The following is a 20,692-nucleotide window of genomic DNA, read 5'->3' as shown; positions in this document are numbered from 1 at the left end:
GATTATCCAAAGGAGATCGCGAGATCCCGATAGAAACATTACATCAAAGATGTGTTTCCAACAGTGATCACGTCTTTTGATTACAGTGATTAAACAGGCACCATTTCCAAATGACTGATCTCCCACGCTCTCTCTCTCCCCACATTTTCTCTGGAGTTCTACAGAAAGGCGTACCCTAACCTGGCCCCCTTCCCCAAATAATCACTCCAACATTGTCCTGTATAGGGCAAACGTGGAACCTGTCAAAACATTGCAGTAAAAGGTTATGTGCGTGGCTGTGCATGTGTGTGCGTGTGTGCGCGCTATTTGGAGACTTACCCCACAAAGGCAGCAGCAGCAGTCTTGTGGTGGGTTGGGGGAGGGGGGTGGTGTTGGGTCGGGGAGCAGTGTTGGAAGGGTTTGGGGGCAGACAGGGGTCAGTGTTAGAAAGAGTTGTGGGGCAGTGTTGGAGGCAAGGGGGCTATGTTAGACAGGGTTGGGGGGCAATGTTGAGGGTGAGGATGGTGTTAGACAGGGTGGGGGGGCAGTGTTGGGGACAGGGGGTGGTGTTGGAGGGCGGAGGATTCAGTGTTGGGGGTGGAGGGGTGCAGTTATGGGGGCGGTGTTGGGGGACTGGAGGTGGTGTTGGAGGATGGGGGACGGTGTTGGGGGAGGGGTGGGCAGAGTTGGATGACTTTGGGGGTGGTGTCGGGGATGGGGGAGGTGTTGGGCGAGGCCTCGCGCGCTGTGTGCTGCTGCAGTCTGCTGAATGAGGAGCAGACTTTAAAAACTCCAAGCCCCAGATGAAAGGCATTTAATTGATTAACCAAATAATTGATTATCCAAATGGAATAGTGCTTACCCACCATGTTCAGATAATCAAGGTTCCCCTGTACTGAGGTACAGGCTACTAGACCAGATGGGATTGAGGTGCATGTGAAGGAGGTGTTAGCAATTCTGGAAAGTGTAAAAATAGATAAGTCCCCTGGGCCGGATGGGATTTATCCTAGGATTCTCTGGCAAGTTAGGGAGGAGATTGCCAAGCCTTTGGCTTTTATCTTTAGGTCATCATTGTCTACAGGAATAGTGCCAGAAGATTGGAGGATAGCAAATGTTTATTCACTTGTTCAAGAAGGGAAGTAGAGACAACCCTGGAAGCTATAGACCTTTGAGCCTTTCTTTGATTGTGGGTAAAGTGTTGGAAAGATTTATAAGAGATAGGATTTATAATCATCTAGAGAGGAATAAGTTGATTAGGGATAGTCAACATGGTTTTATGAAGAGTAGGTAAGTGCCTCACAACCTCATTGAGTTCTTTGAGAAAGTGACCAAGCAGGTGGATGAGGGTAAAGTGGTTGATGTGGTGTATATGGATTTTAGTAAGGCTTTTTTTTAAGGTTCTCCACGGCAGGCTATTGTACAAAATATAGAGTCATGGGATTGATGATGATTTAGCGGCTTGGATCAGAAATTGGCTAACTGAAAGAAGACAGAGGAAGGTGGTTGATGGGAAATATTCATCCTGGAGTTCAATTCCTAGTGGGGTACTGCAAGGATCTGTTTTGGGTCATTTTATATAAATTTGTGGATGACACTAAAGTCAGTAGAGTTGTGTGACGAAGAATGTTGTAGTTTACAGAGAGACATAGATAAGCTGCAGAGCTGTGCTGAAAGGTGGCAAATGGAATTTAATGTGGACAAGTGTGAGGTGATTTATTTTGGCAGGAGTAACAGGAATGCAGAGTACTGGGCTAATGCTAAGATTCTTGGTAGTGTAGATGAGCAGAGAGATCTCGATGTCCAGGTACATAGACTGATGAAAGTTGCCACCCAGGTTGATAGATTTGTTAAGAAGGCATGCGGTGTGTTAGCTTTTATTGGTAGAGGGATTGAGTTTCTGAACCACAAGATCATGCTGCAGCTGTACAAAACTCTGGTGCAGCCACATTTGGAGTATTGCGTACAGTTCTGGTCACCGCATTACAGGAAGGATATGGAAGCTAGATCTACTAGGATGTTGCCTGGTATGGAGGGAAGGTCTTATGAGGAAAGGTGGAGGGACTTCAGGCTGTTTTCATTAGAGAATAGAAGGTTGAGAGGCAACTTAATTGAAACATATAAGATAATCAGAGGGTATGATAGGTTGGACAGTGAGAGCCTTTTTCCTTGGGTGGTGATTGCTAGCATGAGGGGACATAATTTTAAATTGAGGGGTGATAGATATAGGTTAGATGTCAGAGGTAGTTTCTATACTCAGAGAGTAGTAGGGTGTGGAGTGCACTGCCTGAAATAGTAGTAAATTCACCAACTTTAAGGACATTTAAATGGTCATTGGATAGGCATATGGATGAGAATGGAATAGTGTAGGTTAGATGGGTGTCAGATTGGTTTCACATGTCAGCGTAGCATTGAGGGCCGAAGAACCCATTACTGTGCTGTAATGTTCTGTGTTCAATGTTCTAGGTTATAAATTGCAGGACAGTCTTCAATGGTGTGACCTGGAAAGGTGCATGGATCCCAATTCATTTTTCAAATTAACATCAACAGATGAAAAATTTAATGCAAAGTTTTCAAGTCACTGGAAAAATTAATGTTTTTAACAGTCAGTGATAAGAAACAGCAATATTGTTCCAAGTCAGGATGGCATGTGACATAAATGACATAAGTGCAAGTATTTTTAGGTATTTCTACACTATAATATAATCTGTAGGCTGGGAATTCTGCCCAGCAAATTATTGTGTACTACAAATTTTCATGAGGAATTTGTATTGGAACACCACCACCTACAACTTCCTCTCCACGCCACACGCCATTCTGACTTGGAACAATATTGCTGTTCCTTACGACTGACTTTAAAAAAACATTAATTTTTGTCTGATATGTTTATCTTTTTAAGTCCCCAATTGAATTCCATCTGTTCTATTTTGATATTATCAGTGACTTGACAATTTGAAATTAAATTTTTAATTTGTTGCTGTGTCTGCACTCGATGGCGTTTAAAAGGATGAGTGGAAATCTCACTGAAACTTACAGAATACTGAGAGGCCTGGATTGAATTGGACTAAGATCCAAGAACACAGCCTCAGAGTGAAGGGACGACCCTTTAGATCTGAGATGAGGAGGAATTTCTTCAACCAGAAGGTGGTGGAATTCATTGTCACAGAAGGATTTGGAGGCTATGTATTTAAGACAGATAGATAGGTTCTTGATTAGTAAGGGGATCAAAGGTTACTGAGAGAAGGCAGGAAATTGGGAGTATTAGCCATGAACAAATAGCAGAGCAGATTCAATGGTCTGAATGGCCTTATTCTGTCCTTGTATTGTATGGTCCTATTAGTTCTTTGAAATGCTTCCAAATTCTTCATAATGAATCAAGTGGTCACTTTGGTTACGAAGTTCAAAAGGGAACACATCTGAGAAAGTTAATGTTGGGTGGGATTGAATAGTAGTAAAACTCTGATCATAGTAATTTTTTCATTTCTTCAATTCTGCCGAACTGCCTTCCTATCTCAGACCCTCTGCTCCTGAAAGCATTTTCCATGGCTTTTTTTTGTTCTTTTTTTGCCATGGATGTGGTTCCAGGTTAATTCTGTACCTCCATAATCAACGATTCCAATGCTTTTCTGAGTGGGCATCTGTGTTGCACCCTTTGTAAACTTCTCTTCATCAAACTCAGTTGGCAGTTTCCTAACATGCACCAAGTCCTGTTTATCCATCGTTGTGTTTAAATCTCCCCATGGCCCTGTCCTTCATGTCTCTAATCTTTTCCAACATGAGAACTGATACTCATTCTAAAATGTACAGCCAGGTTGGTTGGTGAGCAACAACCCATAAGCACAGTAAATCAAACAGATTGTATAAACCACTGGTCCTTTTAACACATGGGCAAGGCCAGTGGCAGCAATCATGAAATAATTACCTAATGCAGTGACCAGACAAAGGAACAAATCGATGGAACATCATCTACAATCCTCTAAGAACTTCACATGCCTTCAATTTTGGCTAGTACACCATTGATATTCTTTCCATCATAACGGTCCTATCAACTAGTTGGGGGTCACGTGACACCGAGTGATGCCAACAGTATAGGTTCATTTACTGTCTTGGCAAAGCTGACTATGAAGGACACTGAAAAATGTGTTGCTGGAAAAGTGCAGCAGGTCAGGCAGCATCCAAGGAGCAGGAGAATCAATGTTTCGGGCATAAGCCCTTCTTCAGGATTCTCCTGCTCCTTGGATGCTGCCTGACCTGCTGCGTTTTTCAAGCAACACATTTTTCAGCTCTGATCTCCAGCATCTGCAGTCCTCACTTTCTCCTATGAAGGACACTCCTCTTTAACCACTCTCCTTGCCTGAAGTGTGGTGACCCTCAGCTTAAACCACCACCAGCAGCCTCTCTCTGATGACAGCCATCTGGGACTATGGTGACCTTACTTTTATCAACTAGTTCGATGCCCTAAGCTTCCTATCGAGCTTTCTCTCTCTTTTAACACCCTCCTTAAAAAAGATCAAGCTTTTGTGCATTAAAATGAAGCTTCATGTTAAAATTTGTCTACTGCTTCAGTGACGTTTCACTATATATTAGAGACTATCTATTGTAAACGTAGAAAAAGCAATGCTTTCAATTGAATTGGGTATGCATTTACCCCTCTTTAAAATGGGAGTGCACAGTCAGTCAATGTGCTACTGTTCTATTTTAAGAATAAGGGAGTCGTTCTCTTCCAGGGCAAGGCTGCAATCCACGCTGATGTGTAGTTCGCTCTTCCAGCGCTTTGCATCATTGCCTCATGCGCTGCTGCCAATCACACAGGCACAGGTTGCGTCCCACAGATTGCTGCGAAGTGTGTGCGATTGCTTAAACAATTGCGATTTTGCGTTGCTCTGCTGATAGGATGCAGCGAGTAACGCTGTCCCTCGCGAGGCCTTTGCTCCGAGGGAAGAAGGCTTTCTGTGGCTGGAGGCTGTCTGCAGCCATGTCCAGCCTACTCATCCAGCGGCCCGACTACGCCTGGCTTAAAGAGCTGGGTCTGAAGGAGGACAACTCCGGCGTTTTTAACGGGAGCTGGGGAGGGCGAGGAGAGGTGAGCAGCGGCAGAGAGACAGCTCTTCCAGAGAAGCACTTGCTGTCGCTAAATCATTGTAGTACGGCCTATTGCAAACCGGAGTTCACCCAGAAAGCCTGGCTCCTTGCCTGAGCAAGTTCTGGGAGCAACCTTCTTTTGGATCTTAGACTAATATTTCAGACTAATCTTTCTTTTTAACCTTTCTTTCTCCAGTTTCACACTATTATTGAGTGCTTTTTTACTTTTGAGCAGTAAGTAGTGTTGGAGTTGCTGTTTTAGTTTGACGTTTGTAGGTCAGACAGTCCTGCAGTTTGCGTGGGGATTCACTCAACGGATAGACTGCAGCTTTCGATGTATTCTTAGAGGATTCATTATGCAACTTCCTCTCCAGTCAAAACTTATACCTATCTGCAATATTTTACAACGAAATGGCTGGAAGAACCCTAGAGAGTAGTTTCAGATTATTCTGATGATTTTCACTGAGTTGGTTTCAGTAATGTACAAGGAAATTTACTCCCTACAGTACTGTTGATTGCATGTCTAATATGTACAAAAGAGCTATCCAATCCGGAGTTTAAGTATTTAATTCAGTTCTTGTAATAGTTGCACCTTTTTGGCACATTTGTTAACTCTTCTTTTGCCTGTGGTGTTGCTGCACCAAAATTCCAAGGATTTGACCATCTGGCATATCAGGAGTGTTGAATGAGTAGGAGGTGGTGAATAGGTTAAATGCCAATTAGCAGCCTTTTGGCCCCATTCTAAGCTAATCAGAAGTAAGATTAGCAAATGATTGAAATGAGTGAGGATTGAAATACTCAATTTAGGCTGGTGAGGGAAAAAAAAGTTAATGGTTCATCGATCAGATCAATATCATTGACCTGAAATGTTAACTCTGTTTTCTCTCTACATATGTTGCTTTGATGGACATTTCCAGAATTTTGCAGCCTTATTTTAGAATTCAAAACACTTGCTGAAAGGAGATATGAAGGTTAAACTTTTGGTCTTAGACTCTTCAGAATGCAAGGAAACCCACTTTAGAAAGAAAATAACGATTTGTAGCAAGGAGATGCAACAGGAATACCAATTATAAGCCAAAAAACACTCATATAATTTTAAAGCTAAAATTCATTAATTTTGAATCCATCAAGTACATCCTAGCTATGCCATTATTCAATGGGAATAGGTTGTACTGAGGATTTTTGTTTGTTGGGATTTTCTCTCTATGATTTCTCTCAAAAAGGCTGTGGAAGTCAGCCTTCAAACATCTGCCAGACAAGCAGAGGGTGAGAATCTGGCAGGAGGAATAGACCAGTAGCAGATGTTTTAAATGGGGCCCTTAAAAACAACTCCTGTCTCGGAGAATAGTGGGAACACCGAAATGAATCGGATTTAATTATTGAGTGGTTATGCACCTTGGTTTAGTCCCAGATTTATTTGGAATTACTAGTTTCAAAGTGCTGCTTCTTCATCAGGTGGTTACCTTCAAAAGCTGGTGATTCCAAATTAAACCTGATAGACTATAACCTGGTGTTGTGTGACTTTTAACTTTGTTGTCTTATCATGTGAGTACATTCCTGACAATATCACATCCATTAATAATTCTTTCAGATTTCTTTGTGGTAATTCAACAAGTGCCTTTTTAAAGTTATATATACAGCATCCACCACATTCTTTTTATGAATACAGTTGATTTCCTGAAATAAATCTTTTTAATTAATTTGTAAAGGTGGTGCTCAACTGTGTGCTCAATGTGACTGGGCAACAAGGTGGCTGACATATTAAAATATGGACAAGTGGGAGGTTATCCATTTTGGCTATAAGAACAAAAGCAAGTATTATAAAAGAAGTGAACTTCTAAATATTGATATTCAGGGAGACTTTGAACATATAAAAGAAACACAGAAAACTAACATGGTGTAACAGCAAACCTGTCAATATTCACATTCTCCCTTCTATTTATGTATTTTTCATTCATTGACCTGTATTCACAATTTTACCTTCATCCTGTCTGAAACTATCTCTTGAAACATTTCTGTCTTCCTTGCTTTTTTGAAAGTTTCCTCAAAACCTCTTAGCTAAGTGTTCTGAATTTTTTAGCCCTTCTTTCTGTATGACTTTTCCTAGGAGTGATTATTACGTTAAAGGTGTACTTTGATTCAATGATTTTGACTATCAAAGACTGTATATTGATTCAATTATTCTATTCTGCTTTATTTGTAGGTTGTCACCTCCTACTGCCCTGCAAACAATGAGCCAATAGCCAGAGTAAGACAGGTGATGTTCTTTTTAATATTCAGACTTGAAACTTTAATGCTATTAAATTATTAATGTTGTGTTCAGATGTATTGTCTGATATTGATGATGTAAATTTGTTTTGGCTATATTGCAGGCCACTTTGGAAGATTATGAAGAGACTGTACGAAAGGCAAAAGAAGCATGGAAAGTATGGGCTGATGTAAGTTTCATCTTCAACAGAAAAGGAGTAGACCATGGTGCCTGTTACTACTTTCTTCTAATGATCAACAGTGCCTCTCTTGTTAAAATCCCACGTTGTCGACATCCTGGGAATAGTTATTGAGCAGAAACCTAGTTGAGTTGCCTCTATCTTTTGAATTCTATAACATCTTCAAACAAAATCTCAAGTTCTTTCTTGGTACACTAGCAATTCACCCAATACTGGGCAGCCTCCATTTTATTTTGAAGTAGGGCCTGCTTGAGTACTATCGAGTTCTTAGTTGGTGAGTTTGAAATTCTTTATTGTTGCAAATCTACCCATGGTCTCAGCCCATTCTATTTCTGTAACTTCCTATGTCTTTTTTGTTTCACATTTTGGGACTCTTTGCAATCTCACAGTTTAGTCCTTCATTCACTGGCAGAGCTTTCAGTCACCTGGGCCTACCCTATTTGCCTGATCGCCGCCTTAAACTTCTATTTTAAAGCAATCTATCAGATCCCTCTCTTGGTAGGTAACACTTTAACCAGTCATTTTTTTTTCTTTTAAATTGGGGTTTTCTCAACACGACTGGTTCTCTGACAATGGAATTTGTTAACTGCTCAAAAATAATTACAATAAACGTTAGAAATGAGTTTGTTCTTTGCTGGATTGTTATAAGAACAGATGCTGTAAATGCATAAAGTTGGTTTACAAAGTGCGAGCTGGCATGCTTGGTATCAAAGTACTTAAGTAAAAACTGCAAATGTGTTGCTGGTCAAAGCACAGCAGGTTAGGCAGCATCTCAGGAATAGAGAATTCGACGTTTCGAGCATAAGCCCTTCAACACTATATTGGTTGTTGAGTGGTCATTTCTTTTTATAAAGAAACTTTTATTTTAGATTGTGCCTATGGTGACCAGAGAATGAGTGGTCTGTTTCCATATTCTGCCTGTAGTAGGTAATTTTGGTTTCCACTTTCATTAAGGCTTAATTAGCGTATTCACTTCCCACTATGACACAGGAGTTTGCAGTATACAATTGTAGCTGATTTCCCAGATCCTTTGCTTCAGATCAGCTGATTTCATACAAGATGAAGAATGAACTTTGGACTTTCCTGGTCTGCTGACTCAGCTTCTTGAGTATTCAAACTTTTGGGGAAGCCACTTGCTGCCTTTGATTGCTGCCTTTTTTATGTTTTCTAAATAGGTTGGGTTAACAAGTTGGCAGTTAAGTCTGACAAGCTGCATCTGACTGTTACACAGTTGACCACAGAGCACTGAACCTGAGGGAGAACACAATTGGACTTAGACACTACAGTGGAATTATCTGTAAACTGACTCTTTCACCTGAAGGCATAAGAATGTCAGTTTGTTTTCATACTGTAAAGTTCCATGCAAATAAATAATATCTTCAGGAGGAAATTGGCTGATCACATTTTATTGATGATCTGATATTTCTCTGTTTTACTTATCAATAATTCAACTTAAAAAGTAGTTAAATAATCAGCAAGATCTTAACTGTGGAAGTTTCTGTTATTTTTAAGTGAAATTATGCAAAGCAACTCTGAAGATCTATTGATAAGTCTATGCAGCAGAATAGTTATCTTGAACTATGGCGTATAGGTCGAACCACGGTTTTTCATTGTGAAAAATCATGCCTTTGTATATTTACAGCTTATAAGTCACCTCCCTGCCGCCAGACTTGTTTTCGGCCACATATACTGTTCCTGCAATTGTAATTGGCCTCAACTTTTCACCCCAGAATAGCAAATTTTACTTCTCAAGTAAGTCAGCGCAATGGTTCAAGCAAGTGATAATGGCCGTTTTACAAAGGAGATGCATGGAATTTTTAAGACAAGCCCACTCCTGACTGGTGGCTTTGGGCATATCAGGAGGTTAGTTATTTTCTGCAGAATTCCAAGCCACTGACCTGCTCTTGGGTTATTTATTTGCGTGGAACTTTCCAGTATGAAAATAAATTATCATTCTTGAGCTTTCAAGTGGAACAACCAGTTTATAGATTGATCAGCTGTAATGTCAAAGTCCTACTTTGTTTTCCATTAGGTTATATTGTTCTGTGGTCACTATTTGTATGGCCAGTTTCTTCGTGATGATAATCCCCAGGATATTGATAGTGGGTTATTCAGCAATGGTATTGCCATTGAATATCAGAGGGTGAATTTCGAAGAGATTTTATTTTGTTGGAGTTGGTAATTGCCTTTGTGGCATGTATATCTCTCAGCGAGCAAACCTACATCCAGAACCTCAACCTGAGCTACAAATCTTCTCAAAAAGTGTATAACTGCTCACCAGTTATCAACTTCATGTGGCATATTGTCCAGTTGTTGTTACATTTGTACATGCATTGCTTCATTATCTGAGAAGTGGTGAATGTGCTGAATATTGTGTAACAATTGGCAAAAAAACCACTTCTAACTTTATGATGGAGGGAAGGTCATTGATGAAGCAGCAGAAGGTGTTTGGGCCCAGGACACTCCCCTGAGAAACTCCTGCAGAGATGTCCTGATGCTAAGATAACTGACCTCCGATGACCACAGCTATCTTCCGATGTGCCAGGCATGACTCCAAACAGTGGGGATATTTCCCCTCATTCCCATTCACTCCAGTTTTGCTCAAGCTCTTGATGTCACACTGTCAAAGCTATTCACAACGTCCTTCGCACTGGAATTCCGCTTTTATATGCATAATAGAACCAAGGCTATAATAAGGTCAGGAGCTGACAAAATCCATCTTTGTATGGTAGACACTCTCAAATATTTTGTTGAAATGCATTTGACGTAGCAGTTTGAAGATCATTAGAAGGATAACTAGAACCAAGTTGTTAGGTCAATGTATTCTGACTACATAAGCTGTCTTTGTAATTCCATTTGTTCCATTGCGTGGAGTAAATATTTATTTTCAGTCTTTAACTGATAATCTTATTCAGTGAGCTTATGTCTGTTTAATATTTAAAAATAAATTGAGAAGCTAGATAATTAAAAAAAACTTTCTTTTTAAATCTTGTCCAGATTCCAGCACCAAAACGAGGAGAAATCGTGAGACAGATTGGAGATGCTTTGAGAAAGAAACTTAAAGTGCTAGGCAATCTGGTATGTATCATTGGGTGGAGATTTTGATGTTTGACATTGGGAGAAAGCATGGTTGTGCAAGTTATTTTTCAGCACTTAATTTGCTTGCTTTGTTACTAGGGAGGATATTCCCGGAAATACATCCAGGGAAGTTATTTGGGTGGAACTGAGAAATAAGATAGGGACGATCACCTGATTGGGATTGTATTAGAGACCCCCCCCTAATAGTCGGAGGGAAATTGAGAAACAGACTTGTAAGGAGATCTCCGCTATCTGTAAGAATAATAGGGTAGTTATGGTAGGGGATTTTAACTTTCCAAACATAGACTGGGTCTGTCATAGTGTTAAAGGTTTAGATGGAGAGGAATTTGTTAAGTGAGTACAAGACAATATTCTGATTCAGTATGTGGATATACCTACTAGAGAAGGTGGAAAACTTGACCTACTTCTGGGAAATAAGGCAGGGCAGGTGACTGAGGTGTCTTTGGGGCCAGCGATGATAATTCTTGGATTTAAAGTAATGATGGAAAAGGATAGACCAGATCTAAAAGTTGAAATTCTAAATTGGAGAAAGGTCAATTTACGGTATTAGGCAAGAACTTTAGAAAGATGACTGGGGGCAAATGTTCACAGGTAAAGGAATGGCTGGAAAATGCGAAGCCTTTAGAAATTAGATAACAAGAATCCAGAAAAAGTATATTCTTGTCAGGTTGAAAGGAAAAGCTAATAGGTATAGGGAATGTCGGATGACTAAAGAAATTGAGGGTTTGGTTAAGAAAAAGAAAGAAGCACATGTAAGGTATAGACAGGCTAGATTAAGTGAATCCTTAGAGTATAAAGGAAGTAGGAGTATACTTAAGAGGGAAATCTGGAGGGCAAAGAGGGGACATGAGATAGCTTTGGCAAATAGAATTAAGGAGAATCCAAAGGGTTTTTCCAAATACATAAAGGACAAAAGGGTAACTACGGAGAGAATAGGGCCCCTCAAAGATCAGCAAGGTGGCTTTGTGTGGAACCGCAGAAAATGGGGGAGATACTAAATGAGTATTTTGCATCAGTATTTACTGTGGAAAGGGATTTGGAAGATATAGACTGTAGGAAATACATGGTGACATCTTGCAAAATGTCCAAATTACAGAGGAGGAAATGCTGGATGTCTTGAAACGTGTAAAGGTGGATAAATCCCCAGGACCTGATCAGGTGTACCCTAGAACTCTGTGGGAAGCTAGAGAAATGATTGCTGGGCATCTTGCTGAGATATTTGTATCATCGATAGTCACAGGTGAGGTGCCGGCAGACTGGAGGTTGGCAAATGTGATGCCACTGTTGAAGAAGGGTGGTAAGGACAAGCCAGGGAACTATAGGCCAGTGAGCCTGACATTGGTGGTGGGCAAGTTGTTGGAGGGAATCCTGAGGGACAGGATGTATATGTATTTGGAAAGGCAAGACTGATTAGGGATAGTCAACATGGCTTTGTGCATGGGAAATCATGTCTCACAGACTTGATTGCGTTTTTTAAAGAAGTAACAAAGAAGATTGAGGGCAGAGCGGTAGATGTGATCTGTATGTACTTCAGAAAGACGTTCAACAAAGTTCCCCATGGGAGACTGATTTGCAAGGTTATATCACACGGAATAAAGGGAGAACTAGCCATTTTGATACAGAACTGTCTCAAAGGTAGAAGAGGGAGGGTGGTGGTGATGGGTTGTTTTTCAGACTGGAGCCTGTGACCAGTGGAGTGCCACAAGGATCGGTGCTGGGTCCTCAACTTTTTGTTATTTACATAAATGATTTGGATGTGAGCATAAGAGGTACAGTTAGTAAGTTTGCAGATGACACCAAAATTGGAGGTGTAGTGGACAGCTAAGAGGGTTACCTCAGATTACAACAGGATCTTGACCAGATGGGCCAATGGGCTGAGAAGTCGCAAATGGAGTTTAATTCTGATAAATGCGAGGTGCTTCATTTTAGGAAAGCAAATCTTAGCAGGACTTAATGGGAAGGTCCTAGGGAATGTTGCTGAACAAAGAGACCTTGGCATGCAGGTTCATAGCTCCTTGAAAGTGGTGTCACAAGTAGATAGGATAGTGAAGAAGGAGTTTGTTATGCTTTCCTTTATTGGTCAGAGTATTTAGTACAGGAGTTGGGAGGTCATGTTGCGGCTGTACAGGATGTTGGTTAGGCCACCTTGGAATATTGTGTGCAATTCTGGTCTCCTTCCTATCTGAAAGATGTTGTGAAACTTGAAAGGGTTCAGAAAAGATTTACAAGGATGTTGCCAGGGTTGGAGGATTTCCATGCTGTACATCTCTATGACTCTAATTGACAGTGCAATGTTGCTATGTCAGTTTGTGCAAAAGTCTCGCATCCAACAAGTATTTTGTCATTTCACCGAATTCTGGAAGTTTCAGTTGCCTTATGAAAGTACACATTAATGACCTCTGTATAAAATTCCATTACCTTGAAAAGATTGGCTGAAAAGAGCTGCTCATTGTTTTACATGCAGAGATTTATTTACTTAAATAATATTTATGCAGTTATTTATTTAAATAATTTCCTAAAATCATTTAGGTAAATAAGTGATTTCTTAAGGGCTTTCTAAATCCTTGCATTGGAGTTAGTGCCTCATATGAACTTCCATCTCTTACCTTGTAGCAGCATTACTTCTATTTACTGTATGAGCAGTGACCTGGACAATTAGTGTACCTTGCCAGACTATTCTCTCCATCATAATGGTAAATCGTAATTGAAAAACTATCTTTTCTTTTTAAAGAAAACAAATTATTGGCGTGGCATTTGAAACTTACAAGCAATTGCAATTACTGTCTGACTCTAGATCCTTTTAAATAAGTATAATTGTTATATGGCAGATTATAAAACAAATATTTTGATTTGATTTACTGTAGTCACGTGAAGCTAAGTATTGAGAAAAGCTTTGTTTTGCGAGTAGTACAGGCAGATGATATCAAACAAGGAATTGAGATTAAAGGGTGTTGAGACAGTCTGAGATATACGCACAAGAGGTGCATAAAGCAAGATCAACAGTATTTGAGGTTAGAGAGTCCATACAGCAGTCTAATATGCTTGAGCTTCTGTATCTTCCGCCTCATGGAAGGGGTTGGAGGAGAGCATTACCAGGGTGAGAGGGGTCTTTGATGTTGGCAGCCTTTCTGCTGCAACGAGATGTGGAACTGGAATCCGTGGATTGGAGTTTGGTGTCTGTGATGGTCTAGACTGTGCGCACTACCTTCTGTAGTTTCTTATGGTCCTGGACCGAGCAGTTACCATTTCAGGGCATTATGCACCTGAACAGTATGCTTCCTGTGGTGCATCTGTAAAGATTGCTGAGGGCCCTTATGGTCATGCTGAATTTCCGAAGGCACCTGTGGTCGTGTCTTGACCATTGGCACCTACATGAGAAGTCCAGGACAGGTTGTCAGTTGTCATCACTCTGAGAATCGTGATGGTCTCGACCCTTTCCACCTTACTCCATTGCTGGAGATGGGGGTGTGTCCTTCTCCTTTCTTTCTGAAGTCATTGATCAGTTCTTTCGTTTTGGCAACATTGAGAGGTTATTATCATTGCACCATGACACACAGCCCTCTATCTCCTTTCTGTATTCTGACGCAATGTTTGATGTCTGTCTTACCACAGTGATATCATCAGCATACTTGTAGATTATGTTGTTCGGAATTTGGCTACACAATCATGGGTATACAGGGACTTTGGCAGAGGGCTGAATATGTATCCTTGGCTGTCTCCAATGTTGAGGATTATTCTGGGTGAGGTGTAGTTCTCTATCTTCACTTTAACAGGATCTTCAGGTTCCTGCCTTCCAGGCCGCAATCAGAGTGTAGAGCCAAGACTTAGGTCTTGGAGGTTTGAAATTAGTCTGGCAGAGATTATGGTGTTGAAGGCAGGGCTGTAGTCTATGAATAGGAGTCTGACATGGGCGTCCTCGTTATCCACGTATTCCAGGCATGAGCATAGAGTCAGGAAAATGGCATCCACTGTGGACCTGTTTTGTGGTCAGCAAGATGCAAGGGATCGAGGAAGGCTAGAGTCGATGAGAGGCTGGTTATGGCCCACAAAGCACTTAATGATTATGGAGGTCAGAACCATTGGGCGGTAGCCATTAAGACACATTGCACATGCTTGCTTTGATACTGGGATGATGGTGGTCTTCTTGAAGTAGGTGGGGAACTTTGGTTTGTAGGAAGGAGAGGTTGAAGGTGGCTGTGAATATCTCTGCCTGTTGGTTTGCACAGTACCCACGTGCATGACCAGGATCTCAGTCTGGGCCTATCGCTTTCCTTGGGCTGACTCCCAGGAAAACTGATCTGCAGCGGTGACCGAGGGTACGTTGCCTATGCCAGATATGCTGCAGTGATTCAAGAAGGCACCTTACTGTCAGACATACTCAAATCCTGTGTAAGAATAAAGAATGCATCATTCATAATTGGGTTTATTTGTTAGTTGGCTTAATTTCTTTTCTTTTTTTTAATATCTGATTTAACTTACAACCAATTTTGGAGACTGGAGCGTGTGATCAGTGTTGGCTTTTAATGTGAAGTGACACTTTTGCATGGATACTTCTCAATGGTAGTCTGATCATTTAATATGTATGCTTATAGCAACAATTGATATTGATTCCTTCTGAATTTGATTGTATATTGGGATGCATTTAAGTTTCTAATACTGTTTTTTTTTCTTTTTGTTTTAAGGTTTCTTTGGAGATGGGGAAAATTTCAGTTGAGGGTGTTGGAGAGGTTCAGGAATATATTGATATCTGTGACTATGCGGTTGGACTGTCTCGCATGTTTGGAGGGCCTGTGCTACCATCTGAACGTAAGTGAAGCCATTCTGACCCTTGTTCCTTAGTACATTATTTTTGTATTTAGTAAACACAGTGGAACAAAATCTGCATTTTTAGTAACAAGGAAGTGATTTACCATAATCCGAGACAAACAGGGAGTGCTGGGTAGCTACTATTTCACTGCAGTTACACTTTTAGCCAAATATCCTGTGTTGTTTGACATCAGCAGAATCCATATAATCATGGGTTAGTGAGGAAACTGTTCTGTACAGCCATTTCAGTGTCTGATCGTTGACCAAGTTCATCTGATGTTTGAACACCATTATTAAGCTTGTTTTTCATAATCGAGTGTTGCAATGCTTTTTTGCAATTATCTTTATATCTGGCAGGGTGGCACATAAAACGTGATGGTACAGCTACACAATCCTTTATCTGAAACCCTTGGGATCAGCTGGTTTTCAGAATTCAGAATTTTTCGGACTTTGGAGTCAGTTATCTGGAAGAACAAAAGGGTGGTTATGGTAGGGGATTTTAACTTTCCAAACATAGTCTGGGACTGCCATAGTGTTCAGGGATTAAATGGAATGGAGTTTATTAAGCGTGTCCAGGAAAATTTTCTGATTCAGTATGTGGATGTACCTACTAGAGAAGGTGGAAAACTTGACCTACTCTTGGGAAGTAAGTCAGGGCAGGAAACTGAGGTGTCAGTGGGGGTGCATTTTGCAGTCTGTGACCATAATTCTATTCATTTTCGAATAGTGATGAAAAAGGATCAAAAGATGAAGTTCCAAATTGGAGGAAGGCTAATTTTGATGGTATTGGGCAAGAACTTTCAAAAGCTGATTGGGGACAAATGTTTGCAGGTAAAGGAATGGCTGGAAAATGGGAAGCCTCCAGAAATGAGGTAATGAAAGTCCAGAGACAGTATATTCCTGTTAGGGTGAAAGGAAAGGCTGGTAGGTGTAGGGAATGCTGGATGACCGAAGAAATTGAGGGTTTGGTTAAGAAAAAGAAGGAAGCATATGTCAGGTGTAAACGAGATAGAGGGTGAGGGTCATGGATAAGATAAGTAGACAAAGTCTCTTCCCTGGGGTTGAGGGAGTCCAGAACTAGAGGGAATAGGTTTAGGGTGAGAGTGGAAAGATACAAAAGGGACCTAAGGGGCACCTTTTTCATGCAGTGAGTGGTACATGTATGTAATGAGCTGCCAGAGGAGCTGGTGAAGGCTAGTACAATTGCGACATTTAAGAGGCATTTGGATGGGTATGTGAATAGGAAGGGTTTGGAGGGATATGGGCCGGGTGCTGGCAGGAAGGACTAGTTTAGGTTGGGATATCTGGTCAGCATGGACGGGTTGGATTGAAGGGTCTGTTTCTATGCTGTACATCTCTATGACTCTATAAGTGACAGTTTCACGGTGAAATTTAAAAAAAATCGTACTGAACATCAGATGCACCTGTGAGTACTATGAGCGCTGAGACAGAATTGGCGCCCGCCAGTGCTGGGCCATGCCGCCATGTCACATCTGAGTGATGTGGGTTGTGTGGGTGTGGAGCTGGGTTAACTGTTTGCATGTCAAACAACCTTGTTATGGAGAAAAAAAACTTCACGAAAAAGACTTCAGAATTGAGATAAAGAATTGTGTACCTGTGTTTGCACAAACTCTGCCAACAGGCAAAATAGTTTTCATTTGATTTATTAAAACTACATTTATTGATATATCATAAGATATTGTAAATTTTGTAATCACTATCAATGTTCCTTAGAAATACTGCTGGAAGATATTGGCACTGTGATAATGTCACCAGACTAATAGATCCAGAAGCCTAAGCCAATGCTGTGAGGACACTGGTTCAAATTTCACCATGACATCTGGAATTTAAATTAAGAAATTTGGAATGGAAAACTACTTGCAGTTTTGCTGATTATAATCATCAATGAGTTTAAAACACATCTGGCTCACTAAAGTCCACCCACCTTCAATCCGTTTACCCCTGCCAACCTCTTCCCCCCATACAATGTGATTAACTTACATTTGACTTCCATGAAATCTTTCTAAGGTCCTGGACATGCTCTAATTGAACAATGGAATCCACTTGGTCTAGTCGGAATTATCACTGCATTTAACTTCCCAGTTGCTGTTTATGGCTGGAATAATGCCCTTGCACTTGTCTGTGGAAACTGTTGTCTTTGGTAAGTTTTTTTTAAATTGTACATTGTGATCCAAGCTATATTCATCCTGTTTTTCACGCTAATACCTTTGACCAAACTATGAAAATGTATGTTTCATTGTATAACTTGATTAATGGAAATTTATGTATGATTCTTGACTTTTTGCTTGCCACCAAAAGTGACGAGGTCATTGGCTGAAATTGTTTCCCTTGCACCTCTCCTTTGTTGCTGGCTGTAAGCAAGCCGACTTGTTATCAGCCTATTCACAATTAGACTTCATTGATTTGTTTTAAAACTAACACTGAGTAACATGAGAAAATTGCTTGTTGTAATTAAAGCTGATTAGTAAATTCACTCTTGACAATGTTGTCATACTAGCGAACAAAATTTCCAGTCAGGTCACTTTGTGTATTTCATAAAGTTAACAGCATCTTGTTTCAGTGCACCCTGCACAAAGTGATAGTGACTTATAGCAGCTGCATTATCAGTTTTGCACTGTTTCATAATTATTGTTAGTACAACTTTGCATTTTTTATTAATGCTGTACTTTGTTACTGTATTCTTTTTAAGTTTTAATTCTAAGTTGTGAAGTATCTGTAATACCTGATCCTTTGCAAGCCAAAAGCACTACATTGATTCATTGCTTTCACTTACTCCACAAAATTCAAAGATGTCTTTGTTGCAAGGTCTGAATGCTAATTTGTAGGAATCTGTGTTTGGTTCTAATATTAACTTTTTTTTAATTTTAGATTTGGGCATTTGCGATTGTGTGATCTCTTGTCTCAATAAGATAAATATTATACTCCTTACAACATATTGTTATTGTACAGATCTCAGTAAGGCACTAAACTCTTAAGGCAGGTAAATGAGATCATGACATGCAGTGCTCTAATATAACAAGTTTCCTTTTTACCTTGTGTACAGAACAGCAGGAAGTTAAACAGCCAACCAGTCAGTCAGTTAGTGTGTTAACTATTTATATAACGTGATAGCAACGTAAATAAGTGAAGACTTCAGACTATATTTAAGTCTGAGATGTTATATTAATATTGTTCTTAGTTTTTAATAAACTTCCAGATGTCTGGAATAAAACAACTGAAGTCTCTGTAGTATATGTTGTGAGGGTAATGTGTAGAAAATGACATCACATCATCACATCTAGTGTTTTACCTTAATTCTACCAATAGTGATACAACAGTATAAGAAATTGAGAAAAGAGGAAATTTTCTGATAGACTCCTAAAATTGAGTTTTAAGGAGATTGTTGATGGGTATGTTTCCTGGGCATGAATCTGTCTGTTATATATCTCTAAGTTGTAGGACTTCGTTCGTGGACTTAGCTAACATCTAACTGGATAAACTGCTGCAAAACAACAGTGTAATTTTACAAGAATTAATTTTTAATCGGTCTGGTGTTAATTTGTGACAATGTTTCCAAGAAGCCAGTTGCAAAAAGCCAAATGGCCACGACTGATTATACACAAACAATGTTTCCTAAGTTTTTCTTCTGCATGGATCTCCAAGCCTGATGAGACATTCACTAAGATCGTGGCTAATCTGTCTGTATTTTTAATTTCACGTTCCCATCAACACCATAAGCCTTGTTTCCCTTACATTGCAATTTTTTTCTATCCACTTCTGTCTTTCTGGATGCTGGAAATCTGAATGAAAAGTAGAAAGCACTGGAGAAACTAAGCAGGTCAGCAACCTCTGGAAAGAGAAATATTTAACAGGAAGAGAAATAATCTGTAATCTCATTTTGAGTCCGCTATGACTTCCTGTTTTGAAGGGAAGTTACATTGTACTTGAGACATTAACTCTACTTCTGTCTGCCAAAGCTTCTGTATTTCTCCTGAACTTTCTTTTTTCAGTGTTTAAGTTTTATTTTGGCAGTTAAAGCCTTACCTGACCCCTTTCTCCTTAACATCCAATGGGCTCTAGATGTGGATGTATATACTGCTTTCTGTTATGGAAATGAGCTGCAGAGGCTTCAAAATGTCCAAGGTTCAGTCTTGACAGTGTTGATATTTTTGACTGAGTTTTTCCTTTAATTTGGAATCTATCTGTGAAACAACATACTTGCTCAATGTGTACAGCTGCATGAAGGTAGCCGATGCCTGAACTGATGTGAGTCTGTGTTATTGGTCTACACTGGCAATGCAGTAGTCACATTGGAGACATTACAACGTTGCTAGCATTTCCACTGGTCCTTGGAATGAACGATAATTCAGATATATTCAGATTTTTGTCCTGTCCTCCCTTTATTTCTTTAACTTGGTAAATTTGAGATTGGGAACTCATCAGAGAAAGGTGTCAAGCAATTTTGTCAAGTTAATCATTGTTTACACACACTTTTTTAATTTGTAGTGTTTCTTTAAGAATTAGTTTAATAATTCTTGTGTTACAAAGTTGATATGTCATTTTGCAAAAGAACTGGAAGTTGCTGCTTGAAGATTAATCTGTCAGAACTGTAGGAGAGTTTTTTCTAAAAATGACATCTTACTGGAAAGAAAAGCTCAGCTTTCCCAACCATGAGCACCTTGAGATATCAAGAAGCATACAATATAACAAAAGACATTAAGGCTAAGCTTATAACAGAGACTGAGAGCCAATACTGCAGAAAGCCTAGAGGAGAATAGAAACTGGATGTGAAACTGACAAGTGATATTGGTAATGTTTATTGCCAGTTAATCCAGAGCATCTAGATGTTCTGAGAATGTGCATTTGAATTTCACTGTGACAGTTGGTGAAGTCTGAATCAAAAACTAGTCTGAGGATGTTCATGAGCCAATCTAATTTACTACTGTCCTGAAAGGAACACATGGACTGACCTATGCGTGGCACCATACTAACAGCAGTGGGGTTGGTAACTAACTGTCTGATGAAATTGCCCAACAAGAAACTGAAACTGCTTCAAACTCCAAATTGTGAAGTCTTATAGCATACAGTCAAACATGGGTAGGGAAGCCATCTACTGATGTGCCACGTTACTATGTCACCTTGGCTGATGAATCAGTGTGTAAACACCACTTGGAGGAAACGAATTGAGGCCTGTAAGGGCACGGAATGTATTTTGGGTAGGGAATTCAATGTTAGTAGCACCATAACTGGTTGAACTGACATTGACCAAAATGACAAAGCTG

The 20,692-nt window shown here is 40.0% G+C and overlaps 1 protein-coding gene across 1 annotated transcript in view; it reads left to right on the top strand.

The window, feature by feature from the left end:
* The first annotated feature begins 4,773 nt into the window (after positions 1 to 4,773).
* Positions 4,774 to 20,692, top strand: part of aldh7a1 (aldehyde dehydrogenase 7 family, member A1) — a 46,570-nt gene continuing 30,651 nt past the window's right edge. The window contains exons 1-6 of the mRNA XM_060837802.1: positions 4,774 to 5,059; positions 7,262 to 7,315; positions 7,431 to 7,496; positions 10,503 to 10,583; positions 15,287 to 15,410; positions 17,439 to 17,571. Coding sequence (XP_060693785.1) covers positions 4,871 to 5,059; positions 7,262 to 7,315; positions 7,431 to 7,496; positions 10,503 to 10,583; positions 15,287 to 15,410; positions 17,439 to 17,571 — 647 coding nt within the window. The 5' untranslated portion in view covers positions 4,774 to 4,870. The remainder of the gene's footprint in view (positions 5,060 to 7,261; positions 7,316 to 7,430; positions 7,497 to 10,502; positions 10,584 to 15,286; positions 15,411 to 17,438; positions 17,572 to 20,692) is intronic.

Source organism: Hemiscyllium ocellatum, chromosome 2 (genome assembly GCF_020745735.1).
Source record: "Hemiscyllium ocellatum isolate sHemOce1 chromosome 2, sHemOce1.pat.X.cur, whole genome shotgun sequence".
NCBI lineage: Eukaryota > Metazoa > Chordata > Chondrichthyes > Orectolobiformes > Hemiscylliidae > Hemiscyllium > Hemiscyllium ocellatum.
This window is presented reverse-complemented; position numbering and strand designations above follow the sequence as displayed.